The sequence below is a fragment of the Triticum aestivum genome, chromosome 5D, assembly GCF_018294505.1.
Source record: "Triticum aestivum cultivar Chinese Spring chromosome 5D, IWGSC CS RefSeq v2.1, whole genome shotgun sequence".
Taxonomy (NCBI): domain Eukaryota; kingdom Viridiplantae; phylum Streptophyta; class Magnoliopsida; order Poales; family Poaceae; genus Triticum; species Triticum aestivum.
The window spans coordinates 42,836,831-42,863,843 of NC_057808.1; the positions used below are offsets into that span (position 1 = coordinate 42,836,831).

The window sequence follows — 27,013 nt, forward strand, 5'->3', positions numbered from 1 at the left end:
GGAAAAGTATATATTTTGTCCCTGAACTCTTTTAGAAGTATAGAAATGGTCCCTTAACTAAAATATATGCTCAGTCATTGACGTTAAATAGAGTACAATTTCTCCTCAAATTATGTTATCCCTTCTTGGTCTGTCATTGATGAAGTAGCAACTGTTAGTGATGCAGATTAGTGTTTCGTATAAATTTTGGTCCAATATATGTTTAGCTTTGTCTGCCTAAACTCTTCTTTCCACACGGGAATCCTAAGATTTACATGTCTTCAGTAATGGAATGGAAAAAAAAATATTCATTGAAATTATGTCAATGACCTGGCTTATTCTGAATCTTGTTCTCTATTATTCAATAATGTGTATGATGCTTTTAAAGAAATGGTTATGATGGCTAATAAATTAATTGCATTGCTTTTATGTGCAATTTGGATGATCGGGTAACCTGGTGGTTTAAAGCTGAAACCTGCCATGGATTGCAATGCCTAGCATTCCATGCCAGATATTTCTTTTGCGACGTATAGGTGTTTCGTCATTGTTGAAACAACAACTGCATTCTACTCTCCCAACTAGACCACTGGTGCTTCAGTTTTTTTTATCAAGGTAATTCAGTTATTATGATGCACAACAGTACAAACGGTGAGTTTACATATATCGTAAGGTTCGGCTATCCATATAACTTTTTTTTAAGGTTCCAGCTCTAGAGCTAAAAGATTGGAGTTGCAGAGAATAACTTAAGAGGGCTTTTACGTGGGCAGCCCGCATCCACTTGCAGTGGGCCGAGTAGGGAATACCAATGGCAGCTGCGGGTAATTTGGTTGTAGTTGAGGTGGTAAAGGCGTTGTCGGCCGACCTTTATTAGAATTGAATTTATAGTTACTGCGGTGTGGAGTTCCCCTCTCCATCCCGAGCCCGATCCGATCCCAATGCCTAAAAGAAAACGAGAAACCACGCCGCTCGCCGCTCGCCGCCACCGCCTCTCCTCCACCGGGACCGGGACCGGGTGCGGGAGCGAGCGGAGAAGCCACGCTCCGCCGGCCGCTCGCCGCCACCGCCTCTCCTCCACCGGTACCGGGAGCAAGCGGAGATCCCGCCCCGCTGGTAAGATCCGCGCGCCTTCCTTCGTTCGTTTTGCTCCATCTCCCCACCTCTCTCGGCTTTTGGCTCTGGCTCTGGCTCGATCCCTAACCCTAACCCTAGCCCGCCTCCTCAAGCTCCTTCCCTTGGAGGTCCGTCGCCATATCTTCTCGAATCCCTTCGGTCCCGGAGATCCCAAGTTGGCTTGACGCTAGCTCCCGGAAGAACCCAACTTTTCCCTCTCTCTAGCTACATCCTTGTCCATCACGCATGGGGATGGATGACATTCCTTCCTTCTCTCCCCATTGGAGAAGCATATACAATTATTAATTGATTGATTAATTAAACACTACATGCATTAGATTAGACCCAAAGTCCAGCACAGCAGAATCCCTAAATTTACTAGTCAAAGGGCCTTCTGGTTATATACAGTACATACGTACCCTGACTACGCACACCACACCACACCACGGTGCTACTTAATTTAGTTTCAATTTCATCATCATCATTATGGAACAAGGAAATTAGTTAATCTTGTCTCTTTCTGTTGCTTGCTTGTACTACTTCACCAAGGAATTTATTTACTTTCTCAATCTATATATAAAGAAACACTTTAATTTCGATTAGGTTTTGTCCTCATTGGTTGAATCCATTCTTTCTTTGTATATATCTGCATATATGTACATACGTACAGTTTTTTTTCTTAATCTGCTGCTTCAGCTTAATATACTATTTTATTTTACATGTTGAAAGAATGCACTGTTCAAAGTATATATATTGTGTTTTCGTACGCTGGTATTATTCCGCTAGCTAGGATTTTTCGCAGTTAATGTTCCAAAGCACTTTTTGGGTATATATAACATTGTAAAAACACACAAAGGCTGTTAGCTAGCTAATCCCAATCTCACCTAGTCACCTTGATTAGGCCCGAACGTATATCCATGCTTCAGTAAGTTCTTGGGTTACATCAGAGCTTATATTAGGACCATGCAGCTTGGTCCAGAAACTCCCTCCTCTCTTTACTCTGTTCTGGTGTCAGCAGTTTTCCTAGTCTTTGCATTTTTACGCTCTTTACCTTACCGTATACTCAGCAGGCTATGTATGAGCTTATATACATGGCTCTGTTCAGCCAGGATTAATTTGGGATAGCTAAATCCCTACTTGCCGGGTATAGAATATTAATTAACTAGCTTAGCAATGGTGGTCTATTGGTGCCACTTGATCCTGCTGCTGATTTTTTCTTTACATCCATCCATCCTTATAATTTGCAAGACACATCTCTTGTAGCTTAATAATTTGTAACAGTCCTGTCCTTGCGTGGTTCTCATTGCACAAGTCCAACTAAGCTATATATGTCAAATTTGTCTAGTGGCCCTTTCTTAGGACGGTTTGTGACCGTTTTCTTTGTTAGTTTGTGTGTAACCAGGCTGCTTTCTTTCCCTTTTTTCTATTTCTAACTGAACCATTCTGGATGCTTTTTGCATGTTTGCCAGGACGGACAGTTGATACAGCCAGCTATGGATAATATCACTCCAATTCTAAAAGATGCTCAGGATCCGGATAACAACATAAGGCTAGCAGCAGAAGGCAAACTCAAGCAGCTCCAAGAGCGTAATCGTTCCAACTTCCTCCTGTCCTTATCAGCAGAGCTCTCGAGTGAGGCAAGTCCACCCGAGTGCAGATGCCTTGCTGGCATTATCCTGAAGAACTCTCTGGAAGGAAAGTATTCTGAAGATAACAGCCTCCTCATCAAACAATGGAACAACCTGGATCCATGTATCAAATCCCAGATTAAGGAGTCATTGCTGATAACACTAGGATCTTCGGCTCCTCAGGCGAGGCATGCCTCATCACAGATTATTGGCAGGCTTGCATATATTGAGACACCCTCCGAGAGATGGCAAGATCTCATTGGCAGATTACTGGGCAACATGGCACAGCAGGGTGCATCTCCTACACTAAAGCAAGCAACTCTAGAGGCGCTGGAGTATGTGTTTGAGGAGGAGAACTTGTGGTTCGACAAGGACACAATTAATGGTGTTCTGGATGCCGTCATCCGGGCAATGAACCACCAGGCAGAGAAAAGTTCTGAAGTCCGGCTTGCAGCGGTCAAAGCTCTACGGAATGTTCTTACATTTGCTAACTTCGCAAATGATGATGATTGCAGAAATCGTATAATGACTGCAATCTGTGATGCAGCTAAACACGATGAAGCAGCGGAGATCAAGCATGCAGCATTCGTCTGCCTTACTGCAATTGCATCCAATTATATTATGGAGTTAGAACCTTACATGGAAACCACACTCAGCCGTACAACTGAAGCTTTGGGCTTGGAAGGAGGTGTGGAAACAGTTGCACTTGAATGTATCGAGTTCTGGAGTACTATTTGTGGAGAAGTGATTGAACTCAGAGAACGAAAAAAGCGTTTTGCTCATGCTATCCCGAGTGCAGATTGTCACTTTACTGAGAAGCCCCTCTGTTTGCTTGTTCCACTTCTGCTACAAACTCTGTCGTTACACCAAGAAAGAGATGTTGATGAACTGAACATCTTCATGAGTGCTGTGGCATGCCTAGGCCTCGTCGCTAGAACTATCGGGGATGCAGTTGTCCCACTTGCAATGCAGTTTGTCGAGGGTAACATCAAAGTGGCAGATTGGCGTAGTCGCAAGACAGCTATTTCTGTACTAGGCGTTATGCTTGAAGGGCCCTCTATTGAGAAACTCGCTCCCGTGGTCGGTTTGTTGATGGACAGGATGGAAGACCCACACATGGAGGTAAGAGGCACCGCTGCATGCACTCTGGGGCGGGTGCTTGAGCTTCGGCATTCTCCAGCTCTTGATAAAAGATTTTTCACAAATGAAGACTTTCCTCGCATCATGGCTGCGTTGTCGAAGAGTGGTAAAGATGTTCCAGAAGTGTCCAAGGAAGTCTGTGGAGCTATATATTTTCTTGCCCGAGGTTATGATGTGGCAATCTCATCTGAGGTGGACCATTCAAAAAAGCGAATCTCATCTGAGCTTTCACCTTTTCTTGGTGGTGTTATTGATGCTCTCCTTTCTGCTTCAGAACTTGATATGAAGACCCCTTTCGGGCTTCCAGCATCTGCATCTGCTTATGGCGCATTGATTGAGGTTGTGAGAGTAAGCAACATATGGGATTTGAAAGCTGTACTAGCTATTATAGTTTTAATGCCTCGTATCATGAGAAGATTAAACACCGTGCTTGATGCCAAAGCAATTTCATCAGATGACAAGACTAACAAGCACGATCTTCAGGCATTGCTCTGTGACGTACTGCACGCCATAATCGAAAAACTGGGCAATTCACTTCACGGGGACAAGGTTAGGGAGTCTGCTCCGTTTATGTTGCTTCAGTTTTGCCGTGTCCTGACCTGCGACTGCTCTACTGCACGTGATAAAGCAGCGCTCACCATTGGTGCTCTCGCTCGTGCTGTCGGTCCAAAGTTTCTGGATTTCATGCCAATATTTTTGCAGTATTACAGTGTGAAGCTGTTCTCCCCAATCTATTTAGAGGCGATTGGCACTATCTTTCATGCCTTGGGAGATGAAATCCTGCCATGCTGTGATCATATGATGGATGTTCTTTACGAAGGTCTCTCACAACCCGAGCTTAAACCTCAGATTTTGGCATGCTTTGGAGAGATTGCTCTTGCTATCGGCAAGATTTTTGAGGAGAAGTACCTGCAGGCTGTTAGGAAAGAGCTGAAAGAAGCTGCTAACCCAAGATATTATGATGAGGATAAGGTTGATTACGGTAACCAGCTTAGACAGGGAATATGCAAGGCTTACTCTGGCATATTGAGGGGTATAAAAGACCGAAAATCTGGGTTGAAGGTAGCAGCGGATCTAGTTGAGTTCATTGAAGCTGTCTCCGAGGACAAGAGCAGGTGCACATGATGTTCAATGCCTTCTTTTTGGTCAACTGTTCCATACGATTAACATGGCATCATTTTAATTAGTTACCTTGCTCTTGTTTCTTATATGGGCGACTGTCCCGTACAATTATTTGCACATGCCATCATTCTAATTAGTTGCCTAGCTTGCTCTTGTTTCTTATATGGGTGGCTGCTCCACATGATTATTCGCACATGCCGCCATTCTAATTAGTTGCGTTGCTTTTGTTTTTTATATGGGTGACTGCTCCATAGGATTATTTGCACATGCCACCATTCTAATTAGTTGCCTTGCTCTTGATTCTTGTATGGGTGACTGCTCCATATGATTATTTGCACATTACCATCATTTTAATTAATAGGCGACATAGCCCCTAATTGCTCTCCCATAGTGGTTACTCGGCAAGGGACTCTATAGTTGCCCTTCTACAACAAGTTAGACTTCTAACAGTGTAGAGCAAAGTAGATATTATTAGATAAAATGAAGAAGGTTGGCAGACCAGGCAATTTAGTACTTGTTCTGTGAAGAAATATAAGAGCGTTTAGATCACTACTTTAGTGGTCTAAACGCTCTTATATTTCTTTACGGAGGGAGTACTAATAATCTGGAAAGAAAGGAACCCTGTTCCTGTTTCTCCCAAATAGACTTTTAAAAGGTTGGTGGACCAGGCTTTTAAATGTCATTTGCTGATATCAGCACTTTCTTTTATTAGTATAAAATAGCTAACTAAGCCGATCAATCAATAGAGAAAAATGCACGAGTTGAAACCAGAAAGCTATGCAGTTTCAGTTCATTTTATAGTGAAACAGTAATGTTAAGACACATATAGAAGTTGATATTCATTAATTTATTGCCCGTCTAAAGCACCTTGAAGCACACATTGCACTTTGAAATGTGTCCTCTAGCCAGGTGCATTTTTATTTGGCTGTTGTGTTTTCTGGAGCATTCTTATCTCAGGATTACAACAAGGAATGTCGCAAGTTTCAACATTATAATTTCCTCAGTGATTCTACTTGTTAAATTTGTCGCCTGTGAGGAACTTTCACTCTCTTAAGCTATATATGGGTACTTGGGTAGTCTTTCCTTCCCATGCAGTATTAGTCAAGTATTCCGCTCCATTACATGGGGTCATCTCATCCAGTCAATAATCCATCCCTTTTATCTTGTCAACTTGCTACCTTTCATGTAGCTCAATAATCAGAATCTCTTTCGGGACTATTATTTTCGGTCTAGATGCAAAGGATCTTCAAAGAAGGGGGTTGTTGACTGAAAGAAGAAATGCGTCTGTGGTAGAGTACTTGTAATGAGTAAGACTGTCATAAAAATTGGGTGGATACCTTGTTTTATTATAGAAGCTGAAATGCAGGAACTATTTACTTTGTGAAACAAAATGCACAATCTGCAAACAAAAGGAATCCCTTTCTATCAGTTCCATGTTTTATAGTAGTATATAGTTTCCTCTTGCTGCTGCTGCTTATATGATTATGTTGTGCATCTTTGATTTCGTTGTTTCAGGGGTACAAGCGTGACATACGCTGCAGTTGATGTGTTGGATCAGTTTGGTTTCACGGCGGAGTCATGGAAAGAGGGACTGATTTCGGAATTATGGAGGTAGTAACATATATGAGGAGGAACTCGTTCTGCTTCTTTTTTGGCAAGTTGCTACAGATGCATGGAAGGACAGCAACATGTGTGTGGCGTTGGTAGTATGATGATGTATTTTGGTGGCAATTTAACTTATAACCCTTGAAGAACCGCTAGGCAGGATGAAGCCAGCCATGTCGCCTTTAAATACTCATGCCAGTAAATTCCTTGTGCCGCCAAGGGCATTTTAGTCATTTCACCTTTTGGTATAAATCTCAGCAGCTCCCGTGCAATGTAGAACCCTAGCCGCCTCCCCATCTGCCGCCCCGCCCGACCCACTCACCCCGCTGCTCCGCCCGTCCCGCTCGCCCCCTTCCCAGCCGCTCGCCTCGCCCGTCCCGCTCGCCTCCCCCTCCTCGTCGCCCCCCTCCTCCTCCCATCGCCGCCCCTCCTCCTCCGCCCCCCCCCACCCCCTCCCCCCCTCCCCAGCATCTCGTCCGCCCCGGGTGCGGGGGCGAGCTGCTGCACCCACTCCCCTCCTCCAACTCCTCCAACTCCCCCACCCCTCCTCCAATGGAGAGAGGCGTCGTGCCTATTGCCAAGACGGGACAAGGGGGTGGAGGCGCGGGAGAGAGCGGGTGTTGCTGAAGAAGCTGGGGAGGCAAGACGAGGGCGGCGTGGCGTTCCGTGGCCGCGGTGGCCGGAGGGGCGGCTCCACGTCGCGGTGTATGAGGTGCGTAGAGGAGGATGCCGCGGCAGGTTAAACTCTTCTCCCGTTGTAGAGCAGTCCGCAGTGTTGTCACGGTCGTCCTTGCCTTCGAGCCATCCGTGACGCCGTCGCCGTCGCCTAGAGGACGCTGGTAGGAAGCAGCAGCTCGCCGTTTCCTTGGTCCCCGCCGACGCCAAGCGAGAAGAGAAGGTGAGATCGAATTCGTCTGATCTTTCTTTTTCCCTGTCCCTCCCATGGATTTTCCCGGATCTTGGTGAGCTCCTCAACCACCAGATTTTGCGTGTTCTGTGAATCCAATCCTTCCGCCTGCAGGGGGTGCTTTGGGGTTTCTGTAGGGACGAGGAGAGGATTTGTGATGCGCATCGCCGCCCCTCACTGTTTCTCTCGACTCAATCTCATTTTTTTCTTCTAAACAGTCAAATTGCCAGTTAGTTTAGCTGTACTGAGCGACAAAGAAAAATGTGCAGGCTTCTCTTTGTATCCCATGCACGTGTGCTGTAGTTGTAGCAAGAAAATTCTTCAGATTTCCCTGGCAATTTGTCAGTTTAGCTTCAGGCATTCCTTTGTATCATTCAGACTTATAGTAATTTTCTTACTTTCTGTAGGCACGTGTGCTGTAGGTGTAGCAAATTGGACAAGCTACACCGCTAATGCCGGGTGTATGGAGCTCAGGAAGGCTATCTGCAACAAGCTTCAGGGTACGTGCACACGGATGCATTTCTTATTTTCAGAATATCCATATTGAATAAGTAGTCTAATTGACTTTCTTGTTGCTCGGTTATCGATATGCAGAGGATAATGGTCTAACCTATAGCCCAGATCATGTGCTAGCGACCAATGGGGCTAAGCAATGCACTACACACGCTGTTCTTGATGTTCTCTCATGTGGTGATGAGGTAAAGTTATCATCTTTGTATATCACAATTTTTTAGGATAAACACTTTTCATTCTAGATTAGATAATACCATGAAAATAGCAGCACCAAGTGTTTATCCTGTAGTCCTTTTTGTTGTTCCATGTTCTTAAAATTTAGCAAACTGCTTCATTTTCTTTTAAACTGCAATTTTTGTTTGGGTCTTCCATGCTTTGTCATTAACTCATGATGTGGATGATGCAGCGCCATGGATTAGTCCCTGCTGTAGGAGAGAGAGAAGATGAGAGGGAGAGAGAAGGAAGGAGAGGAGGGAGAAAGAGAGAGGAAAGAGTAGCTGGAGGTGCGTCGACCGGCGTCGGCATGTGCTGGGAAGGTTGGGCGGGACCGGGCGGTTGGCTGCGGCTCCGTGGTTTCAGATGGGGCACCGTGGGGAGCCAGGGAGGCGGCTTGGCCCAGCCATGGCGTTGGTGCTGCGGAGCGCCGCCTCGCGCTACTTCGTCGTCGACACTACGGGCTTCGCCACCGCCTACGCGATGCCGCCCCAGGGGGATCAGCAGCAGCCCCCCTTGCTGTAGGGGCCCAGCCAGCAGGTCGGGGCCAAGCTGGGGCCCTGCGCCGAGTGCAGTGCCACCGGCACCAAGAAGTGCTCCGGGTGCAAGCGCATGCATATTGGTGCGCCCCCATCCCCCGCCCTCGTCCCCCTCCCTATTTCTTGGTATGACATGGTTGTGTGCGTCATGATCTTGCATTGCCGCCGAGTCCCTGCGGAATCGTAGCGCCCCCTTTCTGTAATTCGTTGCTTGATGCGTGCAATTGTGCCGGGATCCTCCACCGTTCTTGGCCCTACCCCCGGTGTCCATGAATGTTGATTGTGATTTCTGCCGTTTCTTTGATGCTTTGGGAAATTGGGTCTTACCTTACCCCTGTTGTCCATTATTGCAAAATTGTGATTTTGCTCTTGCTTCTTGGATGCTTGGGTAATTCGGTGTTTAGGTTCAGTGATTTTAGTGGTTCTTGAGGATCCAAGACATACATAGTAGATGGGAACCTCTGTTCTTGTGAGGTTATTGAGTGGTGATCATGCGGTTTGGTGTTCTCGTGAGATAAGTGCCTTCTTGCGGGCCCCTTGCATCTTATTTGTGCGATTTGCTGCCTCGTCTTCTGCTATGCGTTTGCTCACTGTGTTTGTTCCTAGGCGAGCCTCTCTCTTTTTCCCATGCTCTTGACCTGCTCGATAAAATGCTTGTGTGGCTGCAAGCTATTTTCTGCCTTGGGTTAGATTCCTTTTGGTTTTTTGACAAACATGTGAATTACTCTTGAGTGAAAAAATGGAGGAGAAGAGGAGAGGAGGAATTACTTCGTATGTTTACGCAGCATGAAATTTCTAAAGTTAGTTTACAACTTGTTAGTCAATTTTGGTTGTCTTGCAAAGTAAAAAAATCAAGTAAATAATTTGCTTATTCGCTAAGTAAATTGGTATTCTGTTCGTTGGGTCCATCTAATCACTTTCTCGTGCATCCAGGTCGGCACTGCTGTTGTCACCGGGCAGAATGGCCGACTGGCCATGGGCAGGCTCGGAGCCCTCTGCGAACAGGTAACTGAATTTTCTGACCAAGGAGCTTTCTAAACCTATAAAAAATCATTCTGACAGTTGCTGACCGGTAAATATGTGGAACTGTTTTAGGTGAAGAAGCTTAATTTCCAGGGGTATGAGGTGATTCTGTTCGCCTCCGGCGCCGTTGGCATCGGGAGGCAGAGGCTCAAGTACCGAAAGCTCATCAACAGCCATGTTGCAGAGAGTTTTTTCTCACAGCAGTTTACTGACGGTCATTGCCTCTGGTTATCGTCACTGCTTGTGTGCTGATAATTCTCCTTGCTTGAAGTTTTGCCGATCTGCAAAACCCACAGTTGGACCTGGATGGGAAGGCCTGCGCTGCCGTCGGCCAGAGTGGCCTCATGGCTATCTACGATACACTGTTTAGCCAAGTGGGTTTGCTAACTATTGTTCTTTCTTTTGTTGACATTGTCTCAGCTTCTTGTCATAGATCGTGATTTCCGGGATCCAAGTTTTGGGCTCCAGCTTCATGAGACTGAATTTTGTTTAAGGTAAAACCAGCCAAGCCGGAGATTGCTACAATCCTAATTTCTTTTGCAATATATAGTTGAGAGGACTCGCCCCTGCTACTGTCACTATGGTTGCTATTGCCGATTATAAAAATTATATTCTTCTATGATTTAGTGAAGTTGGGAGGAAAGTGTTGTGGAAAGGCAGAAGCTTTTGTAGTTGTGTTGTTCTTAATAATGGCATTGAAGGCCCAAAAACATAGATTTGGACAGGTTTTATCTACGTAAAAAACACAAAAGAAGAGCTGCATGATATTTGTTTCTCCTGGAGTTTCTTCTTATAAAATAATTCAAATATAATTTACACTTCATAAAATATTACATGTCAGACTCTGAAACTTGTTGAAAACAATGTTTGTTTGGTTGTAGAAAAACAAAGCAGGTTTCTGAACCCTGCTACTATCACTATGGTTGCTATTTTCATTTTTGTTGCAGAACAGTTCTCTCATGGTGTTTCTATTAGCTGCGAGGAACGTTGGGCTAGCTTTTGTCTTGAGTCTCTTAGGTGTTATTGAGAGGTTGTACTTGCCAGTGAGCTAAATGGCCCGTTGGAACAATGTGACTGCTTGTTTGACCTTTTAAAATGGTTTGATGGTGCAGATAAGTTTGGTCACAACCCATTGGATTTAGATTTTAGGAGCCGTGTGAAACAATTTCTTAGGTAGGTTTTCTTTTTCTTAGGCAGGGCATATAGGTAGCATGGGAAACAATTTCTCGAGTAGGTTTATTTGTTTGTTATTATATTTGGGTACTTATTTTCTGATGTTTTTTAGGTTCTCTGTATAACATGGTAAAGTTGCTGGTATGATTTTGGAAGCAACACTGATTTTTTTCTGTCGACTTTGTGGACAGGCTAACAGTGAAAATTTTATTTGTAAAATATGGCGATCCCTATAGTGGTATTTCTGAAGCTTCGCTATGCTTGCTTTCCCACCAACAAGCAGTAATCCAATCACTGGTGCACCAGGTACTATATCATGTGAGAAAATCGAACTGCTCATTCATAAGACAGGATTTTCGCTCACATTTATCATGCTTCGCCACTCACAAATAAATACTTGGGCAATTGCTCTGTTTTATATTGCGAGCCTTAATTTGCGGTGGTAGTAGCATTGTTTGCGTTTATTTGAAAACCAGCACTGAATCACCATTATGCCTTACAGTTCCAGTGGCTCTTTTTTATATTGTATTTGCTGTTAATATGGTATCTTCTAAACTATGTTACAGAATTTTCAGTTGTGTTTATACTACATTCTTTTATAAATTTACAGCGGCCATCCACCAGGACGATGCTGATAGCCAAAGAAAGCTCCTTCCCCACCGCTGACAGCCGAAACCGCTCTTGTGCTCATCAAGGTCCCTTTCACCTCTTTAACCTCTGTGTTAACTCCGTCTGGTTCTAGGCCAATTAAGGTTTTTTTGTTTTGTTTTTGCTTCCACTCTGTTTGATTTAAGCGTGGTGGTCAGATCCTCTTCAGATGTCCAGTTGAGACACCTACCCATTTCTTCTCTCTTTTTTCTCTTGAGAGGAGAGGAGAGGATGCTAACTAGCGAAGTACTATACTACTACATTTCAAACCATAATAAGGTCCTTCGGTAAAAACAAAACAAGATTTGCAGCGTCGCAGTAGCAAAATTCCAGCATCCACTAGCCACACAAAAAAGTATGAGAGGAATTCAAGGATTAGTTTATTATTAACCTATGTAGTGTATGCACTGGTAGTTGATGGAGTTTCAAGCAACAAGCATGGAGCACCTTCCTCTTTCTATCATGTCACTTACCTGATAATTTGGTAATTCTCTCTGTAATGTCATTGATATACCTGATAAAGCCAATTTCTTTGGGGCTCTCTGTCATTCATATGTTCAGTGATGCAATCTGAATTATTATGTAGAGGTTACTCCAGTCCTCACTATTCTTCTATTTGTCTCTGTTTAGTGTTTTACTTTTTTATCAGCGGCATAATAGATAACCATATCTACATTTGTCTCTATTTTCTGTCAGGTTAGTCAATGTATAGGACTGCGCTTTTGTGTGTCCTTTCCTTCAAGCTGTCATTCAGGAGAAGAGAGGAGCGAGGCCTCGATCCAGACTCAGGAGGAGGAGGAGACGAGGAGCAACACCTATTTTTATTGTCCGTCAAGCCCCATTATACTTTGCGGCTCGAGCCACCTGATCACTAACCTGAATGAGTAAGCAGACCATTATATATGATGGTCTTGCTTCCTTTTGTGATCATGTATCTGTGTTAGATCCGGTGAGAAAAGGCGGCTTCCAAGCAGAGGATGCGGCAGTGTTGGCCACGTTTGGTTTTCATAAGCTAATAATCTATCCCTTCCTATCTACTTTCTTTGTGTACCACATTGTAACTAATCATCTATGTATCAATAGTAAATACTTGGGTGTCTGAATATTCTCACAATAGTTGTCTCCCTCTCGCCCTTTGCGTCATGGGCGCAACGAGTCATCTAGTTGGATGAACAGCCAAACTGAACTCGTCTAGTCGGCGGCGTATGTCTATTTGCTAGCTGTTGTTGAGCTTGCAGATTATATATGATTAACCGATCCTGAATTCCTGATTGTGATTGGTAGGGTGTGCTGTCGACCAGTTGTTGTAGCTGGCTGTGCTGTTGGCATGCATGAACCATATATATTACTCCCCCATTGCTAAATATAAGTCTTTTTAAAGACTCCAATGCAAACTACATACGGAGCAAAATGAGTGACTCTAAAATATGTCTATATACATCCATATGTAGTCCTTATTAACATCTCTAAAAGATTCCTACTTCCTAGTCTAAGGAGGTTGTTGTTTAGGTGCGTAAATGAGAAACATCTGAAGCACCCCACAACTGTTGGTTGTTCTGTACTGCATGTCGGTGTTTCTCTGTTTTCCATTTTCCACTCTTGGAGATGAGGATCGACCTGGCCGGTATTCTTTCTGAGCTGAGCAGAGCAGTGTGGATATGATTTTCAGGACAGCTTGCTTGTTGCTATATATGCATGGTTTAATTTTCATGACTGAGATGGTTCACTTGTCTGAATCTTCTATATCTTCTTTATTTGATCACACACATGAGCAATTTATTTGTTAATTCCATTCATAGTTACACACGGAATCCCAATTCGGACAGCATCTGCGTGCAAAAACAATATTAAACTAGCAGACGGAGGCACGGCGTCATGCCGCGGCCGTTGTGAAGCGTGTGTATGTGGTTTTGTTGTTTTATAGAAGAAAAGAAGGCGGTGGGTAAGCGAGCTGACAGTTTATAATGTGCAAGCCAATTTATAACTTAGATAAATACCGAAAGGTATTAAAAAAACACTTCACCCATGGTTACAGTCAGTTATCTTTATATCTTAAATGTTTCACCCAAAGTTGTTCCTACCATGCTCGCCAAAGTTTGAAAATCGTTTGGTTCAACTAAAAGTTGTACGAAATAAAGCTTACTTCGAACCAAAGAAAAATTGTCTATTATACATTTTAAATATCTCATTTTACATATAATACCCCATCCTACAACAGATGAAAATTTGCATTAGTGGACGAAGCAAGATACAGAAGAAGGAAAAACACCAAAAAAGTGATTAGAAAATAGAAAGGATTAAACTTTATACAAAGGTCCACTCTTTTAGGCTCAGTGTTGGCAGCCCAATGAAGAAAAAAAACAACTATGTGATTCTTTCCTGCAATGCATACAAATTTTAGTTCACAAAACAGTAAAAACTGAATGAAAAATACTCTAGTAAAAAGATAGAATCTTTGGCATGACAGTGTATTGATGATTTCTTTATACATGATATATTAAGTAATATTTGTTGCATCCTATAACCCTTAGTCGTGAGAAATAGCACGCATGAGTAACGGAATTAGAGATGCATTATCAATCAAAATCTAGCATAATTCTCACAGTCTAAATGGATACTCAAAGGTACATAATTTTCTTTGATTTGCTTAGTCTATGGTGTCCTGTAGAAAAAGTTGTTAGGCATCGCATCACAATTATCTTAATTTTTTATAGAAAGTAGAATGAGCAAAGAATGCTTACACCTTGTACCACTCAAAGTTATATGGATAGGGTGTACGTGTGTGCATTTATAGGGGTGCGCGTATTATGTTGTATTGTGTTGGCACTGGTGCTTGTATTTTTCTGAATTTATTTCAGGCGCTCCAAATAGCGTTATAGGGGCATAGTGTACATGCATGTGTTTATAGAGGTGAGTGTTTGTGAGCATCTATGTTGTACCATGTTTAGCAGACACAAAAGAAAGAACCCAGTAGTATCCAAAAAAAATACGTATCAGTTAGGAAAGCACTTACGCCAAAGTACTTCAAACGCATGGCATCAATGCTCCTCAGTAGCTGGCGATATCCGTTCAGTGAGAGGAGACGTTCTTGTACACTACGAAGGCACTGCAGTGGCCTCGACGATCTCAAGATGTTGTTTATCAGCTTAATATCTTGAAGGTTCTCGTAATTACAGGATGTGCGTACATGTATCTATAGGGGTGAGTATCTATGCATATACGTGAGCATCTGCATTGTATTGTGTGAAAAAATTAACAAACACAAAAGGAAAAACCGAGTAATGAACAAAATGAAAAACCAATGTCAGCAACTGCATTGACGCTGGTCCACACGGCAGTAAAAAAGTTCAAAAAGAACAAAAGATCGAAGAAAAACCGGTGGACCAGAAAGAAAAAACAAGGACACGTGTCCACGGAGAGAGAGTGCTAGCTAACATTGGGAACTGGAGGCCCTCCTTAGCCACTTTAATTATCTTACATGTGTTTATAGGGGTGAGTATCTATGCATATACGGGAGCATCTGCATTGTACTGTATGAAAAAATTAACAAACACAAATGGAAAAACCGAGTAATGAACAAAATGAAAAACCAATGTCAGCAACTGCATTGACGCTGGTCCACACGGCAGTAAAAAAGTTCAAAATAACCAAAAGATCGAAGAAAAAACGGTGGACCAGAAAAAAAAAACCAAGGACACGTGTCCACGTCAGAGAGAGTGCTAGCTAACATTGGGAACTCATGAGAGGAGGCCTTCCTTAGCCACTTTAATTATCTTATATATTCAGGGTTTACCAAGCCCATAGTTGAATATTAATTTTGCCCACTTGTCAGTCCTTTTTACATAGATGTGTATTTCATCTCATTAGTAGGGGAAGAAGAGTACACTACAACAACACTAACACCAAAAAGTTTCAAGTGCAAGTCTGTTAGAGTATGAGATTGGTGTAATATGTTGGAGGATTGTATTGATCCTCTCGGACGAGTATCTACTACCCCTATGAAAACACGAGAAAATAAATCCAAATCATCATCTGGACAATCTAACGATAAAATCTGAAGGTCTAAAACCTCTCAATGCTAAACTAACCTAACATCTTCCGTTCCGGTAAGAAAAAAACAACTAATCTCTTCCCTATTGTTTCTCTATTCAAGATAATTGCTTGACCTGATGCAATAAATTTTCTTGAAAATTGAACCTTCCCGCATATATAGCTTACGTGCAGATGGTATGTCATCATAGTGACTGTATTTATTTGTTTGCTAGGCATAACTTGAGAAATAGTATTGTTATATTACTTGCAAATGTCTTAGTATACTTGCGAAACCTGTTGTACCGTTAGTTGCATCTCTACACTTTGCTCTAGGTAGCATCTATGCATCTCCACACGACATGGCACCAAATGTTACAAGTTCAAATTGTGAATTTCAATTCATTTCAGAATTGTTCTATTTCGTTGCATTAACACAACATAAGAGTTCACTCACAAGATTTTGTTTTGTTGACTGGAAAGTTCATGACAAGATAGTAAACTAATTTTTATTTTCAAAACATCACATGGATGCATCCTATTTCAAAAGTCAGGATTCATATTCTAGATTTTCTTTTAAACAAATCATTCTAGCAGGCATTTTCAGACAACAAGCTAGTATAGTTCAACCACCAACTAAAGAGATGCAATTATGACTTGGAAGCCTGGAGGGATATGGTGGAACAACGAGCTGCACCGGACCTCCGCAGGGGCTTCGACATCTTGGATCTAAACGATGGTATCAGATGGGAGATCCGAACATCAATGCTACAATACAAGGCGTGGCAAAGGATTAGCGGCAAGGTCGTACTGGCACATCCATATTCCAACAATGAAGGGCTCCTTGGCCTCTCTATGATGCAGAACCTGAGGCTGCAACTATTCTACGCGACCCAGAAGGACCACAATGAGGTGTCTCTATTAGGACCGAGAGTATATCGACTGATATGGGGGGGGGGGGGGGTGAATGGGAGATTTAAAATTTCTTTCAAAACTTTAAACCTCTCAACAAAAAGCAGCGAAAAAAGAACCAGAATAGGAACACTAAAAGTAAATGAGCACAAACACACGAAGATAAAAAAACTAAACAAGAAGAACTATGCAAAACTTTTGATGAAAACAACGATAAACTTTCGAGTAGTAACAGAGAACTTTCACGAAGACAATGCTGACACATAATGGAAGCAAGACAAACAACATAAGTTGAAAGTATGAACAAAATAGACCTGACGAATAACAATCCTATCAAGAGATGTTCATCAGGACATAGCTCGGTTGAATAACAAAGTAGCGCCAAAGGGTGAGCAGACGAGCATACATACAAACTACTTTGAGAACAACGAATTGAAATATACTAGACAAGATAGACAGGGTGCACATAAAGATCAGTGAAACATAAGTGATCGTGGATACCTATACACAAAGCATAGAAAATAAAGTACCAAAGAAATTGTAGTAGAGAAGAAACGACCAGTGGTGCTAGATGGTGATAGATGATTTGGTAGACCAGTTCACCCTTCTGCAAAAGAGATACGTCTGGTTGGAGGGACTTGTGATTGAACACAGGACCAAACCTTTGCTCATCCTATTCTCCTTCAACACGAAGCTGATCAGACTTGGTCGATTTCACTCAAGGTAGACGCTTATCGACGATCTCCAAACCTTCGACAGACTTGCTTCGCGAACCACAATTACTCTTGGTTGCTGAAGTCTTTGCTTGGTAAAGACTGATAACCCACAAGTATAGGGGATCGATTGTAAATTTTTCGATAAATAAGAGTGTCAAACCCAACGAGGAGCTAAATGTAGAATTAATATTCTCTCAAGTTCCGTCGACCATCGATACAACTCTACGCACGCTAACACTCACTTTACCTAGACACTAGTAGAAAAAGGGCCTAATGTGAAGCACATTAGTCCCGGTTTGTAACTGAACCAGCACTAATGTGACCATTAGTGCCGGTTCCAACGGCTAGGCAGGCGGTGCTCATTAGTACCGGTTCGTGCCACGAACCGGTACTAATGAGGTGGTGGCAGGCTTGTGTCAGGCTGGGGCCCGACCCGAACCTTTAGTACCGGTTCGTGCCACGAATCGGAACTAGAGACGAACCTTTAGTCCCGGTTCATATAACCAACTGGTACTAAAGGTCACACTATATATAGTGCTTCGTCCAGCCCGAGCCGAAGCACTTTGTTCTTCCCCTCTCCTCTGTTTTCTTCCTCTTCCTCTCGAGCTCACACTCCATTTTTGCCAAAATTTGTGAGGATTTGAAGGCACCCCATCCATCCAAGTGATCACAAAGGTTATAAACTGTGTCCTTTCATCTCTCATTGCTAGATTAGCTCTTGCAATGCTCTATAAGTATAGTGATTTGTGGGTTTTATTTTGGGAGGAATTATATGTGGTAGTATTTGATTTATATGCAATTTGAGGTCAAAATATATAACACTTAGTTTGCATATGTGTGTGTGGTTTACTTAGTGCCTTCCCGTCTCCGTCCTAACCACCGTCGATTGCCCGCACTGTCCCGTCGCTGGCACCACCTTGTGATGAGCCTCTTGTTCTTATCTTTTTTTATATAAAAAAAATCATGTGTGTGTGATTTAGATATATAGTTACTCGTATAATTATCTTACCCATACGTTGTTTGTTATACATAGTGCCATGGTTTTGATATCCTTCCCCGTCAGCCCTCGTCCGGGTTATGATTCAGATGTGGTATATTCTCTTTTATAACTATTTGTTGCATTTGGTGTTTATGACAAATTATGCCCATCAAGTTGACATAGATATTTTTATCTAGGAGGTATGTGAACCGGAAATTCCAACCGACCCTATTGTCGAGAGGTCAAATTTAGTTGAAAGAGAAAACAAGTATTTGAAAGAAAAATTGAAAAGAACTGAGGGGGAGAAGATGGAATTGGAGTTGCATGTTGCCGATGTCGTCGATGATCACAAGATCAAGATGGAGAAAATGCGCTTGAAGATTAGAAAGATTAGAAAATATGCCATTGATAGTGAGGCTTGGTATCACTATGCTGTTGGATCAATTGTTACCTTAGTTGCGATCTTGATCGCATTTGTTGTTGCATTTAAATGCTTTAGCTAGAGAGTTATTTGCATGTTGCATTTAAGTGTTGTATGAACTTTATGTATGAACTTCTATTAATTTGGTCTATTCGGTGCTGTGTAATGAAGATGAGCCGGCAATGGATGTATGATGAGCGATGCTCTCCCCAGTTCGTTAATGGCGTGCAAACTTTTCTGCTTGCGGCCGAGGCAAACAAGAATGATCAGAATTACTCTAAGTCAAGAACCATTCACGTCCACCTGTTTGAGTCTGGTTTCATGCCCCACTATAATGTTTGGACCAAGCACGGAGAAAGAGGGGTTATGATGGAAGACAATGAAGAAGAAGAGGACGACGACAACTATCTTGGCCATGGGTTCCCTGAATACGTTGGTACAACAATGGGGGAAGAAGCTAAGCCGGCAATGCGGGAAGAAGCTGAAGAAGAGGCATTAGACGAGCCCGCTGATGATCTAGGTCGGGCCATTGCCGATGCAAAGAGAAACTGCGCAAGTGAAAAGGAGAAGAATTAGTTGCAGCGCATGTTAGAGGATCACAAGAAATTGTTGTACCCGAATTGCGAAGCTGACAAGAAAAAGCTAGGCACCACATTGGAATTGCTGCAATGGAAGGCAGAGAATGGTGTATCTGACAAGGGATTTGAAAAGTTGCTGATAATGTTAAAGAAGATGCTTCCAAAGGACAACTAATTGCCCAAGAGTACGTACGAAGCAACGAAGGTTGTCCGCCCTCTAGGGTTAGAGGTGTAGAAGATACATGCATGCCCTAATGACTACATCCTCTACCGCGGTGAGTACGAGGATTTGAACGCGTGCCCGGTATGCGGTGCATTGCGGTATAAGTTCAGCCGCGATGACCCTGGTGATATCAAGGGCGAGCGCCCCAGGAAGAAGATTCCTGCCAAGGTGATGTGGTATGCTCCTATAATACCACGGTTGAAACGTATGCCAAGTTGATGCGATGGCACAGAGAAGACCGTAAGAAATACGGGAAGTTGAGAGTACCCACTGATGGGTTGCAGTGGAGAAAAATCGAGAGAAAGTACTGGGAGGACTTTGCAGCTGACGCAAGGAACGTATGGTTTGGTCTAAGCGCAGATGGCATTAATCCTTTTGGGGAGCAGAGCAGCAACCATAGCACCTGGCCTGTGACTATATGTATGTATAACCTTCCTCCTTGGTTGTGCATGAAGCGGAAGTTCATTATGATGCCAGTGCTCATCCAAGGCCCTAAGCAACCCGGCAACGACATTGATGTGTACCTAAGGCCATTAGTTGAAGAACTCTTACAGCTGTGGAATGGAAAAGGTGTACCTGCATGGGATGAGCTCGATCAGGAAGAATTTGACCTACATGCATTGCTGTTTGTGACCATCAATGATTGTCCTGCTCTCAGTAACCTTTCAGGACAAACAAACAAGGGATACCGCGCATGCACGCACTGTTTGGATGATACCGACAGTATAAATTTGAATAATTGTAAGAAGAATGTGTACCTGGGACATCGTCGATTTCTTCCGAGCAGGCATCCCGTAAGAAAGAAAGGCAAGCATTTCAAAGGTGAGGCGGATCACCGGACGAAGCCTCGCCACCTCACTGTTGCTGATGTACATGATATGGTCAAGGATTTGAAGGTAATCTTTGGAAAGGGTCCTGGCGGACAACCTGTTCCGAATGACGCTGACGGACGCGCACCCATGTGGAAGAAGAAATCTATATTTTGGGACCTGCCCTATTGGAAAGACCTAGAGGTCCGCTCTGCAATCGACGGGATGCACATGACGAAGAATCTTTGCGTGACCCTGCTTGCCTTCTTGGGCGTGTATGAGAAGACAAAAGATACACCGGAGGCACGGGAGAACCAACAACGTATTCACGGAAAAGACGGCATACATCAGGGTCATGCCAGCTATGCTCTTACCAAAGAAGAGAAGGAAATCTTCTTTGAATGCCTGCTCAGTATGAAGGTACCGTCTGGCTTGTCGTCGAATATAAAGGGAATAATAAATACGGTAGAGAAAAAGTTCCAGAACCTAAAGTTTCATGACTGCCACGTGATTATGATGCAACTACTTCCGGTTGCATTGAGGGGGCTTCTACCGAAAAACGTTTGATTAGCCATTGTGAAGCTACGTGCATTCCTCAATGCAATCTCTCAGAAGGTAATCGATCCAGAAATCATACCAAGGTTAGAGAATGATTTGGTGCAATGTCTTGTCAGTTTCGAGTTGGTGTTCCCACCATCCTTCTTCAACATCATGGCGCACGTCCTAGTTCACCTATGCGAAGAGATTAACGTTCTGGGTCCTGTATTTCTACACAATATGTCCCCTTTGAGAGGTTCATGGGAGTCTTAAAGAAATATGTTCATAACCGTGCTAGGCCAGAAGGAAGCATCTCCAAGGCCCATGAAAATGAGGAGGTCATTGAGTTTTGTATTGACTTTATTCCTAACCTTAAGCCGATTGGTGTTCCTGAATCGCGGCATAAGGGCAGTCTGGGTGGAAAAGGCACGCTAGGAGCGGATCAAATAATATGTATGGACGGGCATTCTCTCACACAACCACACTACACAGTTCTACAAAATTCTGCCTTGATGGCTTCGTATATGGAGGAACACAAGAATTTTCTACGCTCCAAACACCCAGAGCAGTCTGATGACTGGATTACACGTGAACAAACGGGGACTTTCGCCGGTTGGTTGCAAACATGTGCCATGCATGACGCCGCTGTTGAAGATGACCTGTACTTGCTGTCCCAGTTACCATCTTCGAATATATGACTTTCAAAGGGTACGAGATAAATAGGAATACAGTTTACACGATCGCCCAAGATAAGAAGAGCACCAACCAAAATAGTGGTGTCCGCTTTGATGCAGCAACCAAGAGGGGAAAGGACACATATTATGGTTACATAGAGGACATATGAGAACTTGACTATGGATGTGGTTTGAAGGTCCCTTTGTTTCGGTGCAAATGGGTCAATATGACACGAGGCGGGGTAACAGAAGACCCGCAGTACGGAATGACAACAGTGGATCTCAACAATCTTGCGTACGCAGACGAACCATTCGTCCTAGCCAATGATGTGGCGCAGGTTTTCTATGTGAAGGACATGTCTACCAAGACGAGAAAAACAAAAATATAAGGATGCGAATACATCATACAATGAGTCAAAGCGCCACATAGTTCTTTCATGGAAAAGAAACATCGTGGGAGTGGATGACAAGACAGATATGTCAGAAGATTATGAGAAGTTTGATGAAATTGCTCCATTCAGAGTGAATATTGACCCGAGCATCTAGTTAAATGATGAAGATTGTCCATGGTTATGGCGCAAAGGGACACACACACACGAAGAAAAAGTTTCACACACAAAGATCCCACTCTGGGATGTGATCGGCTTCACTGTCATCACTTTCTTCTGTAGTGCGTTTTCGGACTTGTATATCTGGAAAGTCCCACTTTGAACAAACCGTAGGGAATCTTTGTAATAGTTAGGGTGCTTATGTGTTTTGGCATTTGTAACGTGTACTTTCGTGCTTCGGACAAACGTGTACCTTTCTGACTTCATCTGCTATTTTTCAGCTCATTTAGTGAATTTTTTAGAGCTAAATGACCCTGAAATTGAAAAGCACTACAAATGAACTCTGAAAATGTTGAAAGTTGGCATGGCATCATCATTTCACCCACATAGCATGTGCAAAATAGTTGAGAGGGTTACAGCAAAAACTGGATGCACTTCGTATACAAAATGAACCATCTCTTTCGAAGTATCAGGGTTTAGGAGGAAAACTCATCCGTAACAAAGGCATTTCATTTTTTAAATCTATTACAACTCCAGACTTTTTGTGCGTTCAGTATGCACCATTCAGAGCCACGTCATTAATTTTCAACCCTTTCTGACTTCATTTGCTATTTTTCATGCATTTACTGATTTCTTTAGCTAAATGACCCTGAAATTGAAAAGCATTACAAATAAACTCTGAAAAGGTTGAAAGTTGGCATGCTATCATCATTTCACCCACATAGCATGTGCAAAAAAGTAGAAAGGGTTACGACAAAAACTGGATGCACTTCGTGTACAAAATGGACGATCTCTTTCGAAGTATGAGGGTTTCGGACAAAAACTCATCTGTTACAAAGGCATTTCATTTGTTTTTAAATAACCTAAGTATTTCCAAATTGAATATAATGATAAAACACACTAATATTAAAAATAAGAAAAAGAATCACTAAAAAATCTATTTTTAAAGTTAAGTTATTCACAAACTAGTGATTCACACAAATTTCAAATAATTTAAATTTAAACTATTCAAATTTGAAAACTACTGGCACTAACAGAAGTTTGTAATTTTTTGTACCTAAAGCAAAAGTATTCACAAAAAAACTCTAAATACAGCAAAAAACAACTCAGAAATAAATAAATGAAATTAAATAAAGTAGAAAAGAAAAAAACTAAATAAAAAAAAAGCCCGCCTACTGGGCCACAACGGCCCGCATACGACTAGAAACCAAACCTATAGTTGGGCCAAGATGCAGGCTCGCAAGCGCAATAGGCCCAACAGGGCAGCACAACACATGTAGGCCCAGAAGCCTGCTTTAGAGAAGAGCTCGTAGGAGCAGCCACGATTGGGTTTATAAATCAGTGCGACTGCCCTTAGCTCGGCGAGGTGGGACTAAATTTTGTGCACCGCGGGGTGGCTCCGCACCCCCTTTAGTACCGGTTTGTGGTTCCAACTGGTACTAAAGGGGGGGGGTCTTTAGTACTGGTTGCAGCCACGACCTTGTACTAAAGGGGGTCGCTTCCCGCCGTTTGGCCTGGCCAAATTTGACCTTTAGTACCGGTTGGTGCCACCAACCGGTACTAAAGGCCCCTCCTATATATATAGCACTTACGAAAATTCCAGTTTCATCTCCCACTTCTCCAATCTATTTCGAGATCGCCGCCGCCCCGTACGCTGCCCCCGTCCTGCGCCGACGCCCATCGCCGCCTCCGCCACGTGCCATCGCCGTCTCCGTCCCCGTCGTCGCCGCCCCTGTCCTCGTCGCCGCCCAGACCTGTCGTCGCCGTCCCCGTCGTCGCGTCTCGCGCCGCCGCACCGTACGCCGCCGCCCCGTCGCCGCACCGGTCGATCGCCGCCTCCCATCGCCGCCGCGGTCGCCCCGCGGTGTAAGCCCCCTACGCACGCCATGGTCGCGCTCCGATCGAGCCCCCGCTCGTACACACACACACACATACACGCGCGCGTCCACACACACACACATTTTTTTAAACTTATTTTCTGTTTTCTGTTTTTAGATTAATGTCAAAGTTTTAGCTAGCTAAATGAATTAGTTAATGCATGTCAAATTGTTAATTAGATGAATTACCTAGATAAGAATGTTAGATTAATGTCAAATATTAGATGAATTAGATAGAAAAGTTAGATATTAATGTCAAATGTTAGATGAACTAGATGAATTAGCTAGACATTAATTAATGTTAATTAGATGAGTTAGTTTTTTTATACTTTTAGTTATAGATGAATTTGATATATTAATTTTAGATGAATTAGTAAGTGCTTAGTCGAATTAGTAACAAAATTAATAAGTGCTTAATTGAATTAGTAAGTGCTTAGTTGAATTAGTAAGAAAATTAATTATTTTTATTTATAGTAAGTGCTTAGTTGAACTAGTTGAATCAATAGAATTAGTTTATTTTTAGTAAGAAAATTTAGGTATATGAGATTTGATGATCTAATTAAAATTTTACTATATAGAACTAGCTACTTTATTTTTAGTAAGAAAATTAATAGAACTAGTTTATTTTTAGTAAGTGCTTAGTTGAATTAATAGAACTAGTTGAATTAATAGAACTAGTAAGTGTTTATCAATTAATGTTTCAACTATGAACATAGGAAATGTCTGACGATGAAAAGGATTTCGGTATGTGCGAATACTGCAAAGACGAGTGCGGCCTGTGCGACAGAAATTTCCTAGTTGATGGTAGGCGCTTTAGCATCAAGCTCGATGAGACCTTTGAAGTGGATACAGTAAGTCACAATGACAAGTCTTTTTTCATAATTAAGCATGACTTATGCTTCATTTGCTTCAACTTATAATTTTAAAATTTTACTATTCTACTAGCGTATCCCCTGCCATGCAAGAATTTTTGTCTTGGATAAGATAGGTTTCAGTCCTATGAAAACTATGGAGGTAAAGAGAGTTTACTTGAAGACCGAGCATGATTATACTTTCGACGCAAAATTATACAATGCAGACACCTACACCTATTTTGAATGTAAAACTTGGCAAGCACTATGAAAGGCTTATGCATTTGAGCCTGATATGGTTATCTCCTTTGATATTCGTCCGGAAGATGATATTGAAGGTAATATCGACATCTGGATCGATGTGCAGACGCCTCCAGTTCTACCATTATGTGAGTTTCTCAACCATATTTATGTCTTCGATATTGTTTATTCAAAAATAGTTGACAACTAATTTCTATTGACAGCTTATTTCCATTCAAGCAAACATGTCCGTCGCTTGGTAGACAGGACCGTCCATTGTCCCGGGGCTGAACTAAACTACGAGGAGATAAGTCATTATGTTTCATGGCTTGAGGATCTTGATGCTATCAAGAGAAATTAATTCCTAGAATTTCAAATCTTAGTACTCAAGACGTGCGACCAATAGTGTTCGTATTGAACTACGGTCACATCTATTTAGGAAAGATGGTAAAATTTTTACTATTTGTCCTCAGTGCATCTTTTGCATACATTATTTTTAAGCTAAAATTCATTGCTAAGTATGTTACTATACGATGTTCTTCAACAGGGACTCCCAATGATAGTTGTGCCTCAGTGGATCAAGACTAAAGGTCGCATGTCAATGGTTAGCTTACGGCCAAGACATCCTACATCGCACATGAGTGCATTCAGGATTTCTAAAACCGAGGAATGCTTAATAATGAAAGACTGGAGCAAAATTGTGAAGGATCGCAGAGAAGTACTAGCGGGAAGCAATCAGAAGCGCAACCCACAATTAGGAGACAGGTTCATCTGCATGCTCCAATATGATGAATCAGGAGAGCTACAAATGTTCTATGCTATTTTACCTGAGGGAGAGCAGCAGGAGTGATTAGCTAGTTCCTGCTCTTAGTACTTGTCCTCTCATGTCCGTGTTCTTCGTCCTGAACTTAATCTCAAAGTGATTTGCTTTTGTGGTCTTATGAATGCTTATAATCTCATGACCATGTTGAACTCGATGATATCTTTGCTTCTGGTACAAGTGAATGTTTCTTCTTTAATCTGGTGTTGGTGGTGATTAGATAGCGGTAACGACTATGATGATTAAATAGTGGTAATGACTATGATGATCATTAGCTAGTGTTGTTGGTGATGATATGGTGCAAGAGTTTTTATATTAATATGATGATGATGAGTTATTATATCATTTATGAAAGAACCGCGGATTAGTTTCAACTGGATGGATCCTAGCTAAGTGATCAAGTAATATGGATTATCAATAATCCATATTACTTGATCACTTAGGATCCATCCACTTAAAACTAATCCGCGGTTCTTTCACCTAGTGATTTAATAACTCATTATAATATAAAAACAATCTCTAAATTAAATGGAAAACACAAAATTAAAGGAAAAATAAATAATAAAACCAAAACCCCCAAACCTTTTAGTACCGATTGGTGTTACAAACCGGTACTAAAGGTCTCCCCGCCCCCGATGCTGGCTCGTGCCACGTGGTGGCCCTTTAGTGGCGATTCATGTTGAACCAGTACTAAAGGGGGGGGACCTTTAGTCCCCACCCTTTAGTGCCAGTTACAGAACCGACACTAAAGGGCCTTACGAACCGGTGATAATGCCAGGTTCTGCACTAGTGAGAACAAGAGTAAAACTACTTTGCGAGAATAAAACTAGAAGTACTTTGCCGGAATAAAAATATAAAAGTTAGTTGTTGTTTTAGTTGAGAGATTTTGGAGAACAATGACAAGCTATATATCATTTCTCGGTATTCTCCGAAACTCTTCCATAACCCCGAAATGCCTTCGGTTTCTCTCAAAACTATTTCTTGAATATTTTTTCATAACTCTTACTCCACTAACACTCAACAGATTGTGATTCCCTTAACCCCGTGACCATGTAGGTTCGGTAAAACATAGACATGAATGAAACTCCCTTTCGTTCAATGACCAATAGCGGAACCGTGGACATTCATATTGATCCCTATGAATACACGAATGACCAGATGAAATTCGTCATTGCCACTCGACAAATGCATCAGCTGAC

The 27,013-nt window shown here is 42.4% G+C and overlaps 2 protein-coding genes across 4 annotated transcripts; both read left to right on the forward strand.

Annotated features, from left to right (window-relative positions):
• Positions 1-863: 863 nt before the first annotated feature.
• Positions 864-6,836, forward strand: LOC123119313 (importin subunit beta-1). Of its 2 annotated transcripts, none has more exons than XM_044539069.1 (3): positions 864-1,089; positions 2,559-4,972; positions 6,495-6,836. In XM_044539069.1, exons 2-3 carry the CDS (start codon positions 2,583-2,585, stop codon positions 6,592-6,594), a joined length of 2,490 nt encoding a protein of 829 aa, XP_044395004.1. In that variant the 5' UTR covers positions 864-1,089; positions 2,559-2,582; the 3' UTR covers positions 6,595-6,836. The 2 variants fall into 2 exon arrangements, with proteins under 2 accessions (XP_044395004.1, XP_044395003.1); XM_044539068.1 differs by lacking the exon at positions 6,495-6,836 and adding an exon at positions 6,169-6,407.
• A 394-nt stretch (positions 6,837-7,230) lies between these two features.
• Positions 7,231-12,846, forward strand: LOC123119314 (uncharacterized). Of its 2 annotated transcripts, none has more exons than XM_044539071.1 (9): positions 7,231-7,482; positions 7,914-7,991; positions 8,086-8,189; positions 8,411-8,839; positions 9,690-9,761; positions 9,852-10,273; positions 11,144-11,258; positions 11,563-11,647; positions 12,297-12,846. In XM_044539071.1, exons 2-6 carry the CDS (start codon positions 7,955-7,957, stop codon positions 10,029-10,031), a joined length of 822 nt encoding a protein of 273 aa, XP_044395006.1. In that variant the 5' UTR covers positions 7,231-7,482; positions 7,914-7,954; the 3' UTR covers positions 10,032-10,273; positions 11,144-11,258; positions 11,563-11,647; positions 12,297-12,846. The 2 variants fall into 2 exon arrangements, with proteins under 2 accessions (XP_044395006.1, XP_044395005.1); XM_044539070.1 differs by having other exon boundaries at positions 7,236-7,482; positions 7,899-7,991; positions 12,297-12,844.
• The last annotated feature ends 14,167 nt before the right edge of the window (positions 12,847-27,013 follow it).

Coding starts and splice junctions, on each gene's coding strand:
- LOC123119314 (XM_044539071.1), top strand. CDS start 7,955: ATGGAGCTCAGGAAGGCTATCTGCAACAAGCTTCAGG. Junction 7,992..8,085: donor TATCTGCAACAAGCTTCAGG/GTACGTGCACAC, acceptor ATCGATATGCAG/AGGATAATGGTCTAACCTAT. Junction 8,840..9,689: donor GTGCAAGCGCATGCATATTG/GTGCGCCCCCAT, acceptor TCGTGCATCCAG/GTCGGCACTGCTGTTGTCAC.
- LOC123119313 (XM_044539068.1), top strand. CDS start 2,583: ATGGATAATATCACTCCAATTCTAAAAGATGCTCAGGATCCGGATAAC. Junction 4,973..6,168: donor GTCTCCGAGGACAAGAGCAG/GTGCACATGATG, acceptor CCTTTCATGTAG/CTCAATAATCAGAATCTCTT.